The following is a 23091-nucleotide window of genomic DNA, read 5'->3' as shown; positions in this document are numbered from 1 at the left end:
CAGGGGCAGGCAATTATTTTGGGCAGAGGACCGCTTACTGAGTTTCAGCAAGCCATTGAGGGCTGCATCACAGGCAGCCCAGGGCAAATTAACATTAATTTTCTAAGATTTTAGGGGCCCTGCAGGCCAGATAGAATGGCCTGGCAGGCCGCATTCGGCCCCTGGGCCGCATTTTGCCCACCCCGGTATAGTATGATATTTAAATGCAGGACAGTGTCTGGTTGTTTTACCAATGCTTGTTTTGGCAGAGTGGCAGTGCAGCAAGTGTCCATCATTGACCAGTTCAAATTTTGTATTAGCCTTTTCTAGAGAAGACTTGGATACACAAGGAAAATGGCGTGTCTTGAGGATGAGGGCATCTGCCTCAGGACTCTTCAAGAAAATTTTTTAGGCTGTGTCCCTTCTTTTAATTCCTACTCCATTCTTGGGAAAGGAAAAATAAAAGAAGGATAGGAGACAGGAGACCATGACGTCTCCAGGAAAAATCTCAATGGGGCCCAGCTCGATATTGAGTCCTCCTTGCTGCTGCTGAGGGCCTAGGACTTTGTGGGTTTTTAAACTCTGCTGCATCGGTTCCAAGTGCGAGAAGTCACTGAGGTAGCCGAGAGAGAGTTACAGACTTCTTTGTGGGTTTCTCCTCTTTTTGACCATAGCAGCTATGGAGAAATTACAGTTTTAAAGCAAATTTTTTTTGAGGCAAATTGCTGTTAAGATTCTTGAGTGGCCTTTTCCAGCAAGCGAACTGATGGACGAACTGCATCATTTTGAACTTGTGTACATCTTGAGCTTGATAGCTTCATTCAGTGTTACTGGGCTTATATTCTGCTTAGAGACTATATAAAATAAAAGGTTGAGAGAACAAATTTAATGGAAGAGATGACTCTGCGTTGGAGCAGAGAGCTGGCAGCACAGAAGACAAAAGTGGAGGCTTTGAAAAAGGTACAGAAGGGCCAGAGAAACGTAAAGTGTTTATATTGAGTATAACAAACCCATTTAATCCAGTTTAGGTTTCTGTGTTTTTTGTATTTCCCCCTTCCCCTCAAATGAATTTCTTATTGGAGAAAATATCTGTTCATTTAAATTGCATATGTGAAAGGTAAATTAGCTTTGAGCCCCCCCAGTTTTTTGAGATCTTCAGAGTCTCTGACTCGATTTCATTCATCTGTCTATCTTAGATTGTTTCACCTAGTCGTAGGAAGCATTTGCCTGTGCTATGCCTTTTGGTAAGCACATAGCTACATCAGTGAAAAGAGGAAGGGCCAGTACCACTTTGGTGCGGGCCACCTTTGTGGTTAATGTCTTGCAAATAAAAACTGTTCTATATTTTCATGTTTTCAGTTTTATGAGGCAAGTTGCTGGGAGAATCTGGTAATGGTATATAGATTTTTAAAATTATTTCTATGGATAAAAGGGGCCTTCACTGACTTTTGTTGGAAATTCTCTCCTTTCTTTTCTCTTCCTTCTGTTTCCTCCTTCCTTCCACCTTTGCAGAGCCACCAACCAAATACCAAATCTCTCAGCCAGATGTATATTCAACACTTCCAGGAGAACCACTTGAGTTGCGCTGTCAGTTGAAAGATGCCATCATGATCAGTTGGACTAAAGATGGGGTCCCATTGGGGCCTGACAATAGAACAATGATTATTGGGGAATATTTGCAAATTAAAGATACTACACCAAAAGATTCGGGCCTCTACTCTTGTACAGCTGTTAGGACCTTAGAAAGTGATTCTCTGTACTTCATTGTAAATGTCACAGGTGAGTGAGCTAAATGCAAGCAGTAGCAATGTCTTGCACGTGGTAGCATTTTTGAGTACGGAAAGTGCTGCATAAAATGATCCTCTGTCATAACTTGCCTTCCATGGTGTTAAGATTCATGTTTCCCCTTCAGATTCTGAACCAGAGTAAATTTGCAAATGCTTTACACCAGCTGAAGATCTAATCATGTATTTTATGGCTAAATAGAAATATACAGTGTGATGATAAAAAAGCCCATTTTTGTATATATTCAGATTTTTCATATTGGGAGATCTATAAATGTCTCCTAGAACTATGCACCCATTGGTACTGATAGCTTTGCATGGTGCTGTGTTGTTATCCTGCGAGACCATTATATCTGATTGGACCTGTTAAGAGAAGAATTGGAGCTAGAGAGAAATAGATTTTTTCTGGAATTAGCAAACTGGCTTTGAAACCTCTATAACAGTTCAGAATCATTAACCCCTTTTAGTAGATTTTGTTAAATCTAATCAAAATGGACCCTGTTTAGTGGTGTAAAATCTAGAAAACTGGTGCTTATTCCTATAAAATGCATTAAAAAGTTTATTCATCTTTGTGCAGATGCTCTATCATCTGGGGATGATGAAGATGACAATGATGCCTCTGAGGACTTTACGAATGACAACAAGCAGAGGAGTAAGTAACAGACCACTGCTGGAGATGACTGGCGGGATTCATATACAAAATATGTTCTAACTCTTTGCATTGCTACTTTTGCTTCTTGGCTGTTATATGCATGTGACATCAAATAACAATAACTTTTCTACCACTTTCTCTGTTTCATGACTCTGAAATACAAAAACAAATTAATAAACTGATACTTTTCTATACCCAGTTTACTAGTCTGTTCTGTCTGGCTCATTTAACTTTTCAGTAGTTTTATTTCTTTCTGTGCTTAAGTCCTTTTTGTGATATGGGCTTTTAACCTGTCATCTGTCTAACTTCCTGCTTCTGCATCTGTTTTGACATCTATTAAAGAAAAAAAATCAGACTGAGTTAGTTAATGGTGGTTTGGAACTTTTTTGTTTTTAACTGAGCTTTAATTAGTCAAATCCTGCAGTTGTTACTCAGTTAAAAAAATCCTATTGGAGACTGTAGACAATGGGAGACAATAAGACTTCTGCCTACTAAGGACTTCAAGATTTGGTCCCAAAGAATGCACTTTGGCTGATTAGCAATCCAAAGAAAAACTCATATATTTATGGTAGTTAATTAAGGTGAAAGCAAGTTAAGAATCCTAAACCTATATGGACATTAAACTTCATTCCCTTTAGACTATTTATAGAAATATTAATAGGGTCTAACTGGAGAAATCACTAGAAAGAAAACGGTAAAGCATGTATTAGTTACTTATTGGTTTCATGGTAAAATGATCAAATCCCTGTGGATTACTGGTAGTGTGTCATTGCTTCTACTTTATAGAGTCAAGTGATATAAGGCACTCAGTAAACTAATATGAAATGTAATGGTCATTACATTGCAGGTGTCATATACCTAGAAAGTGTAACAGTTAAGTGCTACATTCATTCTTCAGACTGCTTGTAATTAGTTCTTGGTTGGCATATATTCTAGGTAGTTGGAGTATTCATTCAGATGATTAACTACCAGTGTTATTTCAACTGTACTAGTTAGATACTGCTGTATATAACTGCCTCTATTCTGAAGCTGTGAAACATTAGATGCTATTTAAAATGATATAAGTTCTTAGCTGACTGTTTGGCCCCTGCCATCTGTTAGTGTGATTAACTCAGTCTGATTCACAGGTGCAGCTTGAAGGGGCTGAGATTAAGCAGCTGTAATGCTGCCTTGACAAAGGAATGCGGTGGCAAGAATAATTGGCAAGTTTGGAAAAGGGACATTGCCTTTAAAAACAGACATCTATGCAGTACTTGGGAAAACCTCTTTATTCCTGAAACGATGCATGAGGGCAGAATTCCTTGTTGTCTCTTTAGAAGGACACCCATGTTACTGTCCTCATTTTTTTTTTTTTTATTTACACACTAATATTGCCGAGTTAGTAAGTACAGTGCAGCCTTTCAATCTGCACTAAAGCTGGGGGAGAATTGCTGTGAATAAATGAATTTTGGCAATGGGTAGAGCCGGCAAATGGAAAATGCACAGAATAGCATGCTTTGTCTGTTTACTTAACACATGCGACTTACTCGTATTTACTCCTCTTCAGAGCAAAAACAAATGTCTAGGTATATATTTTTGTCACACAAGTGATGCTCTTGTAATATGAGGCTTTGTTATAAGCCACTGCTAATAAATCTTTGCTGAGAGGAGGGTGAAAGGCTTGTGATGATTTTAGGCTGCCATTGATAGATTGTGCAGATTAGCAAGGGTCACTTGTATTCCCACTGCTCAAAAAGGATGGTCAGTGATGGCTTTGCATATCAAAAACTCTTAACACGGGGGCGGGGGGTAAAAAAACAGAAACTTTTTAAAGTACGGGGGAATGGCATCCTCAGTCAGACAGACAAGCCAGCACTAGAGTTCTCTCTTTTTTTTTTTAACAAGGTTTCCACACAGGAGACCTATCTCCAGCTGCGGGCTAGCAGCTTGTTGGCATGGCTGTAAAACCAGGGGTTGAGTGCTCCCACTGCCTATCTCATCCCCACTTTTCTCTGCCATCGATTTATGTTGCCATTAGTAACCAAGGCCCCCAAATCTGGTGGCAGGCAATGGGGTAAGGGGGGATAGTGATAGCTGTGTTTTGCCCCTGGTTTCCAGAGCTGCACCAGTGAAGTAACTCCAGCAAGGGCACTGACAAGTCCTGCTGGCCGCAATTAACCCCTCGTATGATGCCACTTAGACAACCCTTCTGTAAGGTAGTGGGACTCCGCCTTAAAGAGTTGAGTCAAGAAAAGGTCCTGAACTTGTCTGGTGAACCAGCCCTGCCAGATAATGAAAGATGCCAATGCAGGGTATGATTGTGGTAGTGCTGCAACTCAGTTTGGCAGTATCAGAGCTGTGTGAACTCTAAGGTTATATTCAGGGTTTGGTACCTTTGCCGACTTCAGCAAGTTGAACATGGGCTGAAACTAGTGTACCCGGGATCCTCCAACCCGTATGCTTTGTTCCTTGTTCCCTTTTAATATTTTTATCTTGCACCCAAATGCTGTGATTGAGATAGAAAATATGAGTTGAAAAGCAGTTTGAAGATAGCTGCCTGAGGTGTTGGAAGGCTAGAACAAGTTTCCCTTTGGAGTGAGATGCTGGTTAGGTTACGGAGATGTTAGGGCTACCTGAGGCTTTCCCACCTGCACTTGATCTCCATGCAAACTTTTGAAGCGATCATACGTTAAACCAAACTTCAGGATTCAATGTGCACTTGCTGGGTGAGCAGGACCCTGCAGAGCCTTTAGAGCCGATCCTTGGACTGGGCGATGTGGTGCAACCGCCCAGGCTGCCGTTGTGAGCGGCAAGGCCGTGCTCACAGCAATGGGCTTTCCTGCCTCACCCCAGGCAGGAGTAGGGGTGCTCAGCCCAGCTCACCCTGCCACCTTCAGCTTCCTGCCTGGCACACCATGCCACTCTGCTTTGTTGCTGGACTTTGCCCTGTGCCCCTGCCTGCCTGCAGCAGCACTGCTGACAGTAGAGGGGGGGCAGCATCAGCACCAGGGGGGCGGGGGGAAATGCCAAAATACAAGTTATCTCAGGGCACCATTAAGGCTGGCTCTGGCTGTCTTGTAGCCCTACAGAGGATTAGGTTTTCTAGGTTCCCCTTCCTGGCTCCTGTGAAGGACAGAGGAGGATTATGGCCATACCTTTGCCTTCCTGTGCCTTGTGTGCGTTAGGCACAGTATATTGATCCCACGACCGTGACTCTGTCTGGAATGAAGCAGGGGAGCTCTGGTCAGACCTGCTGACCTCCCTGTCATTACAAGTGGACCCTGAAGAACTGCGTGCGTTTCCTGAGCTGCATTTTGAACACTGTAGATCTAAGATAGTTTAACTGATAATTTGCATATAAATTACAGCTGTGTTCATTAAGGGTAAAAAATGATAACTAGGGCCATTTTACATTTGCTGTTGAAAACAAAAGGTCATGCTCTTCAAAGGTTGTTGCTTGTTGATGAAACAATTCTGATAAAGTGCAGCTGGCCTGCCATGTTAATTATGATTTGATGAAACAGGAAATGGCTGCAGTGCCTTTTAGGGGAACCAAACCTTGGCATTCTTAACCCTGCATACTTAGAAATAAAACAAAGCTTTGGGGGGGATATTTTGATTTACTGTTTTTTAAAATGGTTGTTCCTTTTAAAATACTATATATATGACTCTTCAGTTACAAATGTATTTCTTGTGGCCACAGTTTTCTAAGGCAGGTGACTATATTTGTCAGTAAAAGCCTAAATTTTTAAAGGGCATGCAACTCCAGTTATAGTTGGTGGGCGGTTTAAGAGCTGAAAAGCTTTGAAAATCAGGCTGACTTCATTTACGGGACTGTGTAGAATTGGGTACCAAATTTGGCAACTCAGTTTGATCATTTTGACCTCTAGGCCCTTTTTAGTGATTGGCACGTACCAAACAGAGCAAAATATGCTGCCTTCTATTTTGACTGTCAGAAAACAATGGAACAAGTTTGTTCCAGGCAGCATCCTGAATGGCTTTTTATTACTTCCAGCTTTTGTTTAAGTGATAGGATGTGTGAAAAGTGTGGGTTGATTCTGCCCTAACATGAAGTCCTCCCTTCACAAAATAGCTTTGGCAGCTCAGCCTTCCTCTGTAGTGTGCTAGTGATTTGCCTCCATCTTGTTCTTTAGGGATGCCTCTAGGCGATGCAGGGCTATTCATCCCTAATGCTGAGAATGTAATCACTGTCATTTTCTGCTTGATTGCACTATGATGAATACACCGTTGACACAATGGGAGTTGAAGTGTTCTCGTCACCTTACAGAATTATGTCCTGGCTCCCAGCTTGACGCTTGATTAGTACATGAATACTACCTGGGATAATCGTCCATATGACATGTACACCTGTCTGTTTAGACCTGGACTGGGGTCACGAATTGCCATTGGCTACTGGGTTATCATTAGGCTGTTACTAAATTGGACTGAATTATATATCAATGAGAGGAACTGAATCTAAGACCAGTGCCATGAGCATCTGCTTCCTCCCTCTCCTCCTTTTAAACCATTTCAATCTAGCTAAGTTGTTTTATATTGGCCATATGAACCTTTGCTTTAAAGCAGACTATATTTTAACCTTTCAGTGTCCTTATTAAACACCAGAGGATATCCAGAAGGAAAAGCTCTGTCTGTCTATGGAGTGATAACAGTCATGAAAAGGTTCAAACTAATCAAAGAGTATGGAATGGAAACCTGCTTGAGGGAGCATCAAAAATTGGATGTCTTGTAGAAGTGGTCTTCAATTAAATGTCAGATGCAATTGCACTAGAGACCTGGGGCTATTTTGATGTGGTCACTGAAGATGCTGACTGTCACCAGCTAGAGGTGGTTCACAGCCAAACTTCACTGTAGCATGTCTCTTGTACTCCTATTTGTTCGGTCCTTTTTTCTTTAAAGCTGGAATGTGAAAATGCTCTAGCAAAATGGTCCTCTGGCTTGTTGTTTTATTTATTTCAATTTTGTGTGTATAGGATTTGCCTGATTAAGTGTAATGTGTTGGCAGTCAAATGCAGAAAGGTCAGTGGGATTTTTTTTTCACTAATGAGAGTTTTAAAAGCAATCAGTAATTCTCACTAGGGCACCCAGTGCTTACGCTGTGATAGCACTCTGAGCTTTAAATAGATGAACCATAGGGCTATGCATTTTCAAATGTCTTGTTAGTAGAGATGGTATGTGATTGGTATAACTTGGAAGAGGAGCCCATGGATACTTTGGTTCAGCAGAGCTGGTTAAAAACAAATAAGCAAACCAACCCTAAGCCAAAAAACCCACTCACGATGCTTTTACAGCTTGAGGAGTTAAAATGGACAAACCACCATGTTTTTTCTCTGATTTCAAGAAATCACAAAATGAAGATGGATGCCACAAGTCTGGAAAAATTGCTGCCTCCCCCAGCCTGGTGAAAAATCAAGGCTCATCATTTTAATATGAGATGCTTCACCTACTACTCTTTTAAAAAATATTGACAATCAGACTTTGTTTTCCCAACTGAAGTTTGGATCCTGTCAGTATTGGTTCCAAAGTATCTGGGGGAAGTGTTCTGCAGATGGTTTTGGTCCAATCCTATACGAGGAAAAGCTTTGAAACTTCCTTCATAGCAATCTGGAGGGGACCATGAGGAATTCAGATATGGGGGTCCTGTGGCCATCACCAGCCACTTGGCCCTACACTCGCATTGTATGCCTGAGTCAGTGCATGCCATGGACGTGACCGTAGCATGCGTGAGCTGCGAAGCTGATGACAGGGGTACAGGGATGGAGCTCTGTGCCCAGGGCAGCTGTGTGGCATGATCATGCAGTCAACAGCAATGGCTGCTTTTGCACCTCCCCACCAAGGTGTCTCCTGGGGCTGCTGCCCTGCTTTCCCTCCTTCGGTTATGTTACTGCTGCTGAGTTGGTGCTCTGCAATTAATAGGGAGAATATCCCTATTAATTGCTTAAGGATATGCTTAAGTGGCTGAGTAGTTAGATCACTTGTGCATTTTCAGTTTGCTGGGCTCCTAGATTAGGCCCAATGACCATATTTGCTTGGTTATGTTGCACTGCCTTATTGAATATGTATAATATTCTTTTTAGGTATTCCCGCTTTCATGTAACTCTGTGTTTGATGTTGTTAGTGCCTTTTTTTTTTTTTTTGCTAGATGCAGTTAATTCCTTTCCCTCCTATTTCATTTTGTTGAAGGAGACTTTGTTCAGTTAGCGTAATCCTGATTTTTAGAAAAGATTGAAGCTTTCCACTGCATCCCTATTTACTTTGGATCATTTACCAATTTCTTGTTGCAGTTTAATTTTAAATATTTATAAGTTACCCGATTTTATGTTTTGGCTACATGTGTGCATTTGCTTTGCTTTTCTAGTTCATTAATTTTAACACTAATTGCTTCTTTGGGCTAAAACAAAAAAATCACTTATCGTTTTTTAGCATCATTTTATGGCCTGCTGGAATGTTTTCTTTTGCGGGGGGAGCCAGGGGGGGGTTGTTAAAGGATTTATTCTTGTATTTCTGTTCAGCTGTATTTTTTTTATATGAAGCGGGGGTGGGTTTCAGGATTTCTGAGTTTACACTGATTGTAAGAACTGCTATAAATATTTGAACAACGGAAGAGTTTATTTATAGTGGAGTGCTAGGCCGCTAATGAAGGAAATGAAACAGGGCTGAGAGAAGTAAAGTTATTTTCTGGATTCCCTCTAGTCCTAAAAATTCCACCCTAATCTGATTTAGTTCAGGAAGAAGCCATTGTAAAAGAAATTAATGTTTCCTACTGGTAAACAGATCTTGATTCTACTTTTTTTAAACAGGTGAGGAGGTTCAATTAAAACTGAGTTATGAAACTACTCTGCAGTTCGGCTCAAGTAGCACTGTCTGTTGGAAAGGACCAGGCCAAAATACTAGGCTATGTTAAGTGTCATTCATAAATGGACTGCCCTGATAGAGCTCTGTGGGGAAATTTGTATTCATGGCTCATCTAGTTGATGCTAATAGACCTTCATGGATCACGGGTATAGAGTATTCTTTAAATATGTTCCAGACCTGGCGTTCAGAGGGTAAAAACCAACTGAAAACTCCAGTTCCTGTTTTACCATGATTATAATTCTGGGAAGTGACATATTAGAGAGAGAAGAGAAAGAGAACAGCAGTTCTTTTATATGTACGCGCACACACGGATGCACACGGATGTTTATCTCTCTGGACTGCAGTCCAAAAGGGATGTATGAATGTCTAATCATCTGTCTGAGCATGCAGCAACAGTAACTATAGCTGTAAATGTAGGCTCACAAATGTATGTCTAATTTGTACAGCTGTGTTGGGCTTCCCTGTCCACTGAATATTTGGGGCTTTGATGTGCTTCAATAGTGAAAAAATCTAGAGGTTGAATTTACAGGGTTATTTTTAAGTGACCTTCCATACATATGGTGCTAAATTGGCCAATTGCTCCATCCACATACAGCTAAAAATCCACGCTCCATATTTTTATTTTATTTTTCCACAATAACACATACTTTTTCTGGATGTTGTCCAACTCCTCTCCGAGTTAATATTGGAGATTACCTCTCTGCTAGCTATCTTCACCAACATGAGAGAGGATGTTGTTGGATAGGGTCTATATATTTGGATTTGGCTGTGTGAATCATTCACCCACCTAGGTCTGTTTTGATGATTCCAGATACGAGAGGTACTGTTCATAGAGTGTGGCCAGTCATAACGCAGAAATGAACAGGGTCTAAACTTACTTCCCTTTTCAATGTCTTGCAGTGCCTTTGGCTCAGTGATGTAAATTAAAACACGGTTTTCCTCTGCCCCTGCATTTAACTAATATTTATAGCTTTAATTTGGACTTTGATACTGTTTGATCACGTTTATTATTCTGAGTCTTCCATGTTGTTTTGATGGTAGAAAGACAAAAAAGTCTCCTGACAGAACAAAGAAAATGATTCAATGCAGGCTAGGAGATATTGTACAGATTTGTATAAATATTTTTAAATAATCTGCTATATAAATATTTCTCAAAGCAAAATGCCTGCAACAGAAGCTTCTGGTCTGTATGTCTAGTTTGGTTTACACCATCATGTACATACTATTTATTCTAGCATCATTGAGGTCTGTTGTGAAAGGACTCACAATTTTTACTCTTTACCTGGGTATTTCATAATTTAGCATTTAACCTTTGTATGGTTTCATAACAAATTGATGGGGAATAAAATTGTGTTGCATGGATGGACATACTTTTTTCAGTGGTAAATATGTCCAATTATATGTTGAAAGAAAACAAGTAAAAACAGCTACCTCTAAGTGATGGGTTTTAACTAAAAATTAAAGGAAAAATATACAGGGAAAATGTTGGTGCTCTACCTGAAGACAGGGTCTTACATCTGAAGTGCTTTTAGAAGAAGGCTTTCTGTGGATTTGAAAAGAACAGTATGTATGCACTCAAGTTACAGTCACTACTTAATGCCATTGCTGTACATGTGTGTGGCAGACTTGTCTCTCTCTGTTGGACACTACAGAATTTGGGCAATATTTTTAGGAAATATCCCAGCCTGAAAAACCCTGAATTTGGGGGCATTTCTGAATTCCAGATGCCATTCAATGTTTGCCTAATGACTACCATCCTTATAATTAACCAGCTCAAACCTTAGGTTTTAGTGTTCCTCAGCATTGAATTATTTCAGTTAAATTAGTTTTTATTGTATTTTACTGTGTTTGTCTCATCATGCAATGGCCTTCTGGGTTGATAGCATGTAGCATGTCCTCTTAAAAATATATATTTTAAGGTTTGAAACTTGAATACTAGAAAATAGGTTTAAGAAGCCAATTACCTCAATGCCTGCCTTACAGTTTGTCTTCCTGCTCTTTGGTTAAGACTTCATAAACATGTTTCCACTGTAAATACTTTATTAGTAGTTCTTGTATAAACTGATGAATATTACTGTTTGTACAGTGCCTTCATAACAGGAATTATATTAACAGTTCCTTAGACTCTGCTGTCCAGTAAGCAAACACATTCATCTTCATTTTTAACAGATAGGGAAACCGTTTTATATAGGCTCAATACTATATATATAAAAGCCTTTTCATTTTGAGTACCTAAAATATGGTATCTGATTTCTAAGAGTATGGAGCAGTAACTCCATGTGAAGTCAAAAGCAACTGTGAACGTTGGGGTCCTGTGAAAATCAAGTCCTACATTTCCTCAGTCACTGATCAGTTTTGTGCTAAGTGACTTGTGTAAGTCCAGTGAGTCTTTTGCCATGGTGAGGTTACAGTGTGTGACTCCCCGTCATGTGCTAACTCTAAGCCACCCAACGATTCATATAAAGCCTCAGGGCAATAGGTGGGCTTGATAAGAAAACTCACTACAACTTATGGAGCTTGCTTTTATATGTTCATTTATTTTTCTTTATTTATTTCTGGAAAAAGGAGCACCCTACTGGACACATACTGACAAAATGGAGAAAAGGTTACATGCAGTCCCAGCGGCTAACACCGTTAAGTTTCGTTGTCCAGCGATGGGAAACCCAACACCAAGCATGCGGTGGTTGAAAAACGGAAAAGAATTTAAGCAAGAACATCGCATTGGCGGATATAAGGTCAGATTCCACTTTGTTATATTGTTAATTCTCATTCATGCCAGGGGCCTGATCTTGAGTCTACTGAATGCTATAGAAAGGCTGTCAACAGGCATGTCTACACATGTGCTTTAATGTGCATTAGCCTGTTTATAATGTGCATTAAAGCATCACAAAAAACCCATGTGCTTTTTTGCTAAAGCACATTACAATAGGCGAATACATTTTTTTTTTAGTACCTCACAGTGGAGATACTGAATTTAATGCGCGTTAGCAAAAGCGCATTAATGAACGTGTAGATGTAGCAATGAACTTCAGATTGGATATAGAAACAGATAAAGTAATTAAAGATGGTTCTTTCACCTTGTGTTCTTTCACGAAATAATTTTCTTCTTCTTTTGGCTATTATTGGACTTGCAAACTGTGTTCTAATTCCATCCCAAATACAAACTCATTGAATATAGATTAGGTGAGGATATATATGAAGACCTAGTTGGAAAGCTGAATGAAGCCTAACTTTATAAAACTGAAGGTGGTGGGGTGGGGTTTGTGATTTTATTATTTTTTACTTTTTAAACGAGATATTTTAGCAGTTAAAGCTTTCTTTTGTAACAACCTGGGATAGTCACCTCTCTGATTAAATACAACAATTGTGTACTTTATTACAAGGAGTTTAATAAAGGAGGTTCGGAAGTCAAAAGTTGTTATTTTCTACAGAGTTTATGGCCTGTGAAACTGAAATGGGAGGCAGAGTTTGGAAGAAAGTAGCAGCAATTATTTGTCAGGGTTTGTTTGAATTTTAAATAGCTTCAGATTAAAAATTTCAGCTCAAGCTAGGAGTTACTGATTAAATGGGAGGTTTATGGAGGCCAGTTGATGCACTGGGTTACTGCAATAACCTTTAACCTCTTGGTGTCTACTTAGGTCAGGCCCTAAGTTAGAATTTAGTTATCTTATCCGAGCTCTGGTTAGACATGGATTTGTTGATACATTTGTTCCTAAGTGAAGGTTGAGAGCAAACAACTACTTAAGTGTTGTCATTCCCATATTGCCCAAGGGCTCTGTGCTAGCTCTAAGCCAGCTTGGCCTCTACAGGAGCGATGTACTCTGGCTTCCTTGACTGGAACTTCCTATAAGGGGGAAGAGTTCTCTAAACTGTACAGGGGCAACATCCTACTAATAAGTTATTTCAGACTTCGGACTGAATCTACAACACTGGGACCGCTTGAGCTTCTGAAGGAGTGGAGGGAGTGCAGATGGAAGTTGTATTTCTCAATAATCTTTTACCAATATTAGAAGCCACAACCCCTTGCAAAGTTGTGATCTGCACACAAAAGTAGATGGGAAACACAGGAGGAGTCATTATGGGCATATATATGGTGGATGTCAAGGAGTTTGCTTCTCTTTAACACAATCTGCATCTAATTCATGCCAGTATCTCTGGAAGAGCATCAGAGGATTGCTTTGATTAGAAAATATTACTATGGTTTCAAAGCTTTGCTTTAGCATGCAGTTACATTGCTTCATATTTTACAGTAAAGAAAAAGGGATTGTGTTGGTTTTGACCATCCTTAATCTGTACCTTACACTGAATTTTAATTTGAGGAACCCTAATCACATTGCACGTATGCAATAATTGAGAGAGAATGAAGTGACTTCTCTGAGCTGACCGGGCGAGTTAGCTTAGGAGCCAAAGCTGAAACGCAAGAGCGGGGATGGCTTCTTCCCTGTTCTAATGATGCTACTTAACTGCTCCCCTACTCACTTTTGATAGTTACCTCCTTTTATTCCTTTTGCTTTACCTGCCTCGGTTATTAAGATGTAGTGTTTTAAGGGTCTCACCAAAGCAAGCACACACTTTGGCTCTCATGCTGTTGACTCAAATCCTCCCTATTAAAATGTGTTTTCCAGGGCTAAGGAGGGCAAGCTTCAGGCTCTCCTTTTCCTTTTCTAACCAGATTTACTGTAGAAAGTGTCAATTTTTCCGACATTTGTGTTTGGACAGAGTAAAGCCCAGAAATTTTTCCCAAATGGACATTAATTATCTAAGTAGACTTTTCCATCTCTTTGCTTACTCCATAAATTGTTGTTGCTTATGTACACCTGGCAACATCCTCTGCCTTTCATAACACAAGAGTGTTAATGAATTGGCTACAATTCAGTGGTTTACACCTTGCTAGAGTTGTTAGAAAAAAATGAAGCCAATTAAAAAACAACTAATCCTGTCCTGGAATACAGTAGTAGCTGTTTTCAGTACTAATGGGGCCATTGTTTAAACACTTTACAGCTCATGTCAGGGATACACAGATCCTGAAATTGCATTCTGTGGTGCAGAGTGAAGATATCGGAGCTGGCTCTATATGAATTACTTTTGTTAGCAGGGTAAATGAGCCTGAAGCTCTCTGCTGTGTCTGGTATCCAAGTTAGCTCATTCAGAACCAGCTCTGGTATTTTTATGCTGTACTAAGCTATAAGCATACCTTATATTGGGTAAATTTGTATGCAAGTTGCACGTACAGAGATCAGGAGAAAATGAAGGAAATTGCAAATATACTTTCTAAAGCTAGGAAGACAAGGTGCAATATATATTAAATCATGATATCCTATCTTAAGATAGGAAAACAGGGTTTTGTGTGTGTGTGTTTCTCATTGCAAATGTATTTTGAATTATGAAATCGTTTGGAGGCACCGATTTACCATTCCCATCCTTCAATAAATGCAATTTTTACTTTTGATAACTACTTTTATCTCAGCTTCTCTTGGTTTTCTGAGTAAATACATGAACTACCTCTTGCTTAAGTGTCACTGAGTAAGAATAAATGTTACAATATGAAGTCCTCAAAACTCTGGCGGGTTTTGTTTCTAAGCAGTTCAACAGGGAAAGAAAACATTTTGAAAGCTGTGTAGGTTGTAGCCATGTCCATCTAAGGACATAGGCAGACGAGGTTCTTTGGGTGAATCTGATATCTTTTTGAAAGTTGTGGATCTTTTTAGATGGGTTAATTTCCAGCCAGATTTAGCAGCACCTTGTATTGAGTTCTGTAAATTGTATTGAATGCCAGGATGAAAAATATATGTTACGTGTTTCTACTATGGAATTTAATATTAAGGGTGCCCAGTATTCAAGGCCTCAATGGTCAGGACAGGACTTTCACAGGTACATTGTTGCCAGTTGAAATTGCATTCAGTGCCTAACGCTCTTGGAAGAGCCAGTTACACAGCTATAAAGAGCAAACCAGAGGAAGGAAAACGCAACATTGTTCACTAATCCTTCAGCCACCTCTGTATCTCTCTTTCTCTCTTGAACTAAGGAATCTATTGTTTTCTTTTAGCTCTCTCTTATCACAATCAGATAGCAGCCTACAGCACTTTGTCCCTTTGATTGGGGGCTGCGGGGAGTCGATTTTCATTCAGAGGGATAGCAGAATGGGTGCCTGTGAAGAGAGGTAGACTCCAGAAGGAATTCCTCCCCAGTGACTAATTCTGCCTTTTAAATTCCTGGAAATTGAAACTTGTATGTTTTCAGGATATATTCAAGAGTTCATGTATCAAAGAAAAATGGACCCTTTTATGCTTCTCCAAACCTTTTTGTTCTCTTCTGTCGCCTCTAAAATGACTGTAATATTTGCAAGGTCACTTGAAAAGATTTTATGATTTTTCACTGTGTACCTTACACACCCTTTAAGAGGTCACAAGCTCTTCACATGTCTATATACCACCCAGAAAACAAATTTACATCTTTCAGTTGCTACTGCATTAACAGGTGTTTGTTTCCCCATCTGAGGTTTGATAAGCTGCATCCCTGCAGCCTCACCTCTCCTCTCCTCTCCCTTCCTGTAAATAAAGGATAAATGAAGAGTTTATCAGATTGTCAGTCTGATTCTGTGAAAGCCCTCTGAACCAGTTAGTTTCTATGGTGCCTGACCTACCGTATACCATCACAGTTTCTCATACAGTGCTGTGCTCATTTGGGATCAACCTCTGTTCACTTTGCATTTTGGTTTTAATCTCTGTATCTGAAACCTCCCACCCAAATGTTTCTAGGATATAAATATCAACCCAAACCCTTATTTACCAACTCAAATTTATCATGGGCAGAATGACACTCTTGGAAATCTGGGTCTGTAGTTTTATGTCATAGGCCCATCTCTGCTTGATACTTGCCTGCATTCACATCCGGTATGTGGAGATAATGACATCATCTTGCAGAAGTCTGGCTGATGGCTGAAGATCAAGCAGGGTCTAAAAAATGTTATGTAACAGAGTTGTCCCAACTATGGGGCAGCTCTAGCCCAGTAATGGGTTGCGACTAGAATTTGGCAAAACCTCTTTAGGGAACAAGTTTTGCTTTTTTTTGCAGGATTTTTTTTCTTTTCTTAAATAGAAAATTTGTCTTCCCCCCCCAGTCTATCCATACAGGGTAAGAGACACATCATAAAGAATATAGAATTTGTCTTTGTGAACCATTTTAATTGTTTGTTCACTACGGTTGTCTTTTTCTTCCCTTCTCCATTTTGGTCTGTTGCTGATTTTGTCAAGGGAAAGAGAGAGCACTTTACATGATGCTTTCATTGTTTTAGGGCTCCTGGGCTCCCCGCGTATTTTTTTTACCCTTTAATGCACTGTAGTCTGGTTTTGTGGTAGTAATCTTCATTTTAATGAGAGGACTGGTCAAAATGTTTCTCTGGAAACTGATTTTAGATGGGAAATTGGAACTTTGGCCAAACAACGTTTTTGTGAAGTCTCAGGTTTCTTTAAAAAAGTGATGTTTCTTTCAAGAAACAAAGTATCCACAAACTGAAAGGTTTCTGATTTGGGATTGCTGCTCACAGGGTCTCGTGATTTTGTAGCTGGGCTTTTACTTGCTCACATTCTTCCTTATGAGCTGGGGTCACCAACTAGAATATATAACCTACGATGTATGGTGGGGTACGCTATGCGCTAGACTGCCTGAGCAAGAAGAGAGACTGGTGTTGCATGGGAAACGGTAGCCAGGGAACCAGGCTCATGAAGAGAGTGGGGCATTAAACACTTGAATGAGGAGACACAATTTTTTTTTAATAGACATTTTCACCTTTTAGCCAAACATTTGATTTTTTTTTTCCTTTGCCCCTGTCCCCCGCTGAAATGTCAAAACTTTCTGCTGAAGAAAGAATCCCACTTTTTTGATCAGCTCTCTCCCTATTTTTTGGTTCTGTCAGCCTGGAAACAGTTTAGACAACCTAGTAGTGGAGATAGTGGTTTGTTGGTAGGATTCTGTTTAAAAAACTGAATTTACTGGCTAGGAATATTAGCATAGCAAGAAACAAATAGCTGTTGGGATAGGAAAAATAGCCCCTCATTTAATTAGGCTGAATATCTTTTGTAGTCATTAAAGATTTGTCTTAAATTTTATTTTCACTTTAATTATAGTTTCAGAGAAAGTAGGGGAAAGTGCAACCTAATAAAAACTCCAGTGTATAGAAAGAAAATTAATTATATTCAACACACATACTGCAAAGCATAGACCTATAAACAGTTAATACTTAGAATGCAAAAAACCAAGATGATGCTAAGCATAATAGCAGATTGCACATTAAATATCAGCTTGTAGTAAAGTTACATGTCGAACACATTTCATACTAGTGATAGGATAATCCTTTTATATACTATGTATTTGGAATACTGTATGCCCTTGGGATGAGGGAGCGACACATTGAAAGGGATATAGTAAAGAACAAAAAAGCCAGTTATGGTCTTGGCACCTGTTGGCATGTTCTAAAATAACTTTAAGGGATTTCACATAAAGTAGGGCTTCGGGGACAAATCACTAGATTATAGCAGGCAGGATAAAAATTGACAAGAAAGCATTAAATTGGAAAGGAAGAAAAAGTACCTAACATTTGAGAATCATTGCCGTTGCTCCTGCATAGGCTCCCTGCACGCTGGCACTCCCTCATTTAAATAGTAAACAATAAATAAATGCTATGGGCATCCATAGCAATTACTTATTTTTATTGCAAGAGACTTAAGTTGTGGGTCTGAGAAGATACTATTTCCATGATATGTGTGGTATGAGAGAGGAATTTCCACTGTTGCTTTTTAATATTAACTTCGGATATGTCCACAGTGAGCTATCTTATCAAACATTATCTCCTTGATTACCTTCTTCCCAAATGAATTACTTCAGTAGCTGTTATTTTTGCTAAACTACAATACCATATTTACTTGAATAGGAGACAACTCTGAATATGACCCCCCCATAATTAGATTCTATATATGGGAAAAATTATAAATTTGTTACAATTTTCTAGATATAAACCCTAACCATTGGAGTTATGCCTTGAATTTGTCCCTCTCCCACTGTTACAGCAAGACAATTAATTTGGGGTATTAAGTAGTTCCTTTATCCTCTGTCACCCAACTTCTTCCTTCAGCAGCTTCCCCTCCTCCCCCCACCACCTTCTTGTTAGACCCTGCTCTCCTTGAGCACGTAAGTGAAAACACTGACCTTGAAATAAGTGTACATGCATATAGTACCCATAGACTTAGTTCATCTACAACTGATACATTTTTACCTTTTTTGACGCTACTGCAAGTTTTAGCAAAGGTACTCTGGAAATGCACTTTTAAGGAGCACATTTGTATCTGCTTATTGTTTTATAATAAATTTCATGTTCCAGGTCAAATTAGCCAAATCAGTTCCAAATCACATTGATTGAGAACTCATTTGTTGCAAACCCTGTTGAGTGAGCAGACAGAACTCAATCATTCTAAACACCATGTACGATGCTACAACCAGCGAGCATCCTCTGTCCCAGACCTATCACCAGGGAGCTTCAGATGCTTCCAAATCCATTGCCAGGTGTCCTATGTGCAGACCCTGGTGGTCTCGGAGTTCAGATGCCCTCAGATGCTATAGAAAAGCATTCTCCATCCCAAACACTTTAGTTTGGGACTTCAGATACTCCCTACACTTGATCTTAGCCCACAAGAGACTGAGAAGTGATAGGGGTGGGGTTTTTATTATTAAATTTTCCATATTTAAAGCCAAATTAGCCAAAACAAATTCCAAATCCAAGAGTCAGCCCAGAACCATAAGTGGCCCTATTACTGGCAAACATCCTCCACCCCCATCTGGGGCTTCAGATGGTTCCAAAACCTTTGGTGGGCATCCTACTTGCAGGCCCAAGCCTAGAGGCTTGTGGTTTGGATGCCCCTGAGTTTTGCTTCCTTCAACCATAAGGCCCCAAGGGCAAGCCAGGGAGGAGTCTCCCATTTCTATAAAGTGGGCTTAAAGCCAAGACCTTTCCACTCCAGCAGCTAAGTGGGAGGCTTACTATACATTACCTTGGCAGGTACTATCCCCATGCTAGGATAGTGGTCTTCCCTGGGGTGGCTAGGAAGACTGCTTCTGTTGTCACAGTGTTTCGCTTGCCAGGTGAGCATAGGCTACACTTGAGCTGGAGCCTTCAAGAGGCTGAGAAGTAATAGTTAGTACAAACGGTGTGATATTAGTTCACAACTGAGGCTCATAATTTACCAAACAGTTCATTGTACTGGACGCCATCAGAGTCAACAGCATTTCAAACCATGTGACCCCACAGCCCAGCACTGTTCAGTATGTGTGTGTACTCCAGATACTGGAACCAGGTGTTCTTGTTATGAGTCCTGGGATCCTCCAAAATGTATATGCAGATGAGGTGCAGGGCAACCTGGTCTAGTTTGAACCTCATGAAAGGTGGGACCACACTAATCATATGCAACAGGCTGAGAGAGTGGGTGACAGAGGGATTCTGGGTGAACTGTTTGGGGCCCTGTTTGATGATGTTTGCTAGACATTTAGAGCCAGTGAAGACATGGGACTCATAGAGAATAGATCAAGTGTTTTATAATCGCACTCAGTGTTGGCTGCATTCAATCCACTTCATAGTTGGTTTCCATTATTGAGCATATGTTGCTTTTGGAAGCAGTTTAATAATAGACAGTGTATTTAAGGAGGTTTCCTTGTGTGTAAATAAGAGATGAGGGGCTTTCCCCCACATGCTTACGGTATATCCCTCCTGTTTTGCTCTCAGATAGTCTGAAAACACTATATTCTAAGAAACAGTCCAAAAAAATAAACTTGGAAAAACAAAAAGCTGAAATAACTTTCAATGAACCTTCTTCCTGATATAAGTCATAAAGCTGTAAAGCATCCAAAATGCATGGCTATTGCTGCCATCATTCTCTGGCAGTATTACAGCAATATCCACCCCTCCGCAAACACGTAATGTGAAAGTTGCTTTTGCACTGTAAAAATGGAGCATAATATTTATTGCTATACATTTCTTATGCCATGGAGTAATTGTAAATATGTAATGTTGCTGCATAACATTTTTATTCATATCGAAGACATTAAACACTTTGTATAGAGCCAGTACAAGTCCTGTAAATCGTCTGAATCTGTCTTGTAGTCCATTAAAAGGTGCATAGGTCTTGTGCAGGCTTTCTGCAACAGTTAAATTCCTTTCTTGGGGGCAAATGCTGAGCTGGTTTCATTGCCATGATAGGTTCCAAGTACTTTTCCACTGCTCTGATATGTTAAGCCAAGAGAGCACATATAAGCACTCATGTAAGCACATATAAGCACCCATGCAGGATTCAGCTGAGTTTCATAGTACTGCTGTGGATGGCATTAACAGAGGCTGGTAGTCAGTGGTTTTATGTTCATCATGAATCTTATAGGAAGCTTATAAGAAGTGGAAACTTGGACAGATATCTAGGGAAGAGTATAAGAGCATTGCTTGGGCATGCAGAGATGAAGTCAGGAAGGCCAAAGCACAATTGGAGTTGCAGCTAGCAAAGGATGTGAAGGTTAACAAGAAAGGTTTCTACAAGTATGTCGGTAGCAAGAGGAGGATCAGGGAAAGTGTGGGTCCGTTACTGAATAGGGGAGGCAACCCAGTGACAGAGGATGCAGAAAAGGCTGAAGTACTTGATGCCTTTTTCACCTCAGTCTTCACAGGCAAGGTCAGCTCCCAAACTACTGCACATGGCAGCACAGTTTGGGGAGGAGGTGAGCAGCCAACAGTGGTGAAAGAACAGGTTAGGGACTATATAGAAAAGCTGGACATATACAAATCCATGGGACCACATGGGATGCACCTGAAGGTGTTGAGGGAGTTGGCTGATGAGATTGCAGAGTCACTGGCCATAATTTTTGAAAACTTATGGCTATCAGGAGAGGTCCTGGATGATTGGAGAAGGACAAACATAGTGCCCAAATTTAAGAAAGGGAAAACGGAGGATTCAGGGAACTACAGACTGGTTGGTGTCGCCTCAGTCCCTGGAAAAATCATGAAGCAGATCCTCAAGGAATCCATTTGGAAGCACCTGGAGGAAAAGAAGGTGATTAGGAACAGTCAGTAAGTCATGCCTGACCAACCTGATTGCCTTCTATGATGAAATGACTGGTTTTGTGGATGCAGGGAGGCCAGTGGATGTGACATGCCTTGATTTTTTAACAAGACTCTCCCAAGATAAGGTCACCCACAACATTCTTGCAGGCAAGCTCAGGAAGTGCGGGCTGGATGAATGGACTGTAGGGTGGATATAAAACTGGCTGGAGCATCTGGCTCAGAAGGTAGTAACCAATGGCTTGATCTCTACTTGGCAGCCGGTATCAAGTGGAGTGCCCCTAGGGTCGGTCCTGGAGCTAGTTTTGTTCAATATTTTCATCAATGACCTGGAAGATGGCATAGAGTGCACCTTCAACAAGTTTGCAGATGACACGAAGCTGGGGGAAGTGGTAGATATGCTGGAGGGTAGGGCTAAGATTCAGAGTGATCTAGACAAATTGGATGATTGGGCCAAAAGAAATCTCATGAGGTTCAACAAGGACAAGTGCAAAGTCCTGCACCTCTAAGATGGAGCAATCCCATGCACCGGTACAGACTGGGGGCTGACTGGCTGGGCAGCAGCTCTGCAATAAAGGACCTGGGGGTTACAGTGGACAATAAGCTGAATATGAGCCAGCAGTGTGCCCTTGTTGCCAAGAAGGCTAACTGTATACTGGGTTGCGTTGGTAGGTGTGTTGCCAGCAGATCAAGGCAAGTGATCATTCCCCTCTCTGCAGCACTGGTGAGGCCACATCTGGAGTACTGTGTCCAGTTTTGGGCCCTCCACTACAGAAAGGATGTGGACAGATTGGAGAGAGTCCAGCAAAGGGCAACAAAAGTGGTGAGGAGGCTGGGGGACCTGACTTATGAGAAGAGGATGAGGGAGCTGGGCTTATTTAGTTTGGAGAAGAGAAGACTATGGGGGGATTCTTCAGCTACCTGAAGGGGGGTTCAAAAGAGGTTGGAGCTAGACTGTTCTTAGTGGTGGCAGATGACAGAACAAAGAGCAATGGTTTCAAGTTGCAGCAAGGGGAGTTTAGGTTAGATATTAGGGAGCTTTTTCTCACTAGGAGGGTAGTAAAACACCGAAACAGGTTACCCAGAGAGGTGGTGGAATCTCCATCCCTGAAGGTTTTTAAGACCCGGCTAGACAGAGCCTTGGGTGGGATGATCTGGTTGCGGATGGTGCTGCTGTGAGTAGGGGGTTGGACTAGATGACCTCCTGAGGTCCCTCCCAGCCCTGATTTTCTGTGATTCTACGAATCCACAGGTCCAAAAGCTCACCAGTTGTTGAGCAGCTCAATTAGGTGATGACTGTTGTAAACTAGAGCTGAAGGTTTTTTGTCCCCATAATTCTGTGATCTTTCTGAGAGGCTTGGTTACCGTTCAGGGCTTTACATAGATTTGGAGTCTTTTCCAGGATTTGACCTTTTTTTTAAGCACTAATAACCAAACTGACTATTTTCTGGTAGCTAATAACTCGGTGACAGCACAGTGCTCTGTCAAGGACTCTTGGCTTTGCTAACTGTTACATTATGGAAAATGCCAGGCCTAGGCATTTTATTATTCTCACAAGTGTGAATGAAAACCTGCATGGAAATCAATATTAATGTTAAACATTAGTTGTCCTGTCTGTCGGATAAGTACCAATATAGTAACTGGAGAAGTAGAATTATGTACCTAAAAGCTTTAACCCCTGGTTTAGGGTTTTTTTAGATGCGTAATTACTGCCAGTATCGCTATATCTTCTA

At 40.6% G+C, this 23091-nt stretch overlaps 1 protein-coding gene across 8 annotated transcripts in view; it reads left to right on the top strand.

Annotated features, from left to right (window-relative positions):
• FGFR2 (fibroblast growth factor receptor 2) overlaps positions 1–23091 on the top strand; it is a 109876-nt gene that overhangs the window by 16790 nt on the left and 69995 nt on the right. For 4 of the 8 annotated variants that reach the window (XM_019502925.1, XM_019502926.1, XM_019502924.1 and 1 more), the window contains exons 2-4: positions 1492–1758; positions 2341–2415; positions 11833–12002. In XM_019502925.1, the coding sequence (XP_019358470.1) occupies positions 1492–1758; positions 2341–2415; positions 11833–12002 (512 nt within the window). The remainder of the gene's footprint in view (positions 1–1491; positions 1759–2340; positions 2416–11832; positions 12003–23091) is intronic. The other 4 variants (XM_019502929.1, XM_019502928.1, XM_019502931.1 and 1 more) reach the window with 1 other exon arrangement.

This window comes from Gavialis gangeticus, unplaced genomic scaffold (assembly GCF_001723915.1).
Source record: "Gavialis gangeticus isolate Ggan-Ray unplaced genomic scaffold, GavGan_comp1, whole genome shotgun sequence".
Lineage (NCBI taxonomy): Eukaryota > Metazoa > Chordata > Crocodylia > Gavialidae > Gavialis > Gavialis gangeticus.
Note: the sequence above shows the minus strand (reverse complement) of the source record. Positions and strands in the feature narration are given on the sequence as shown.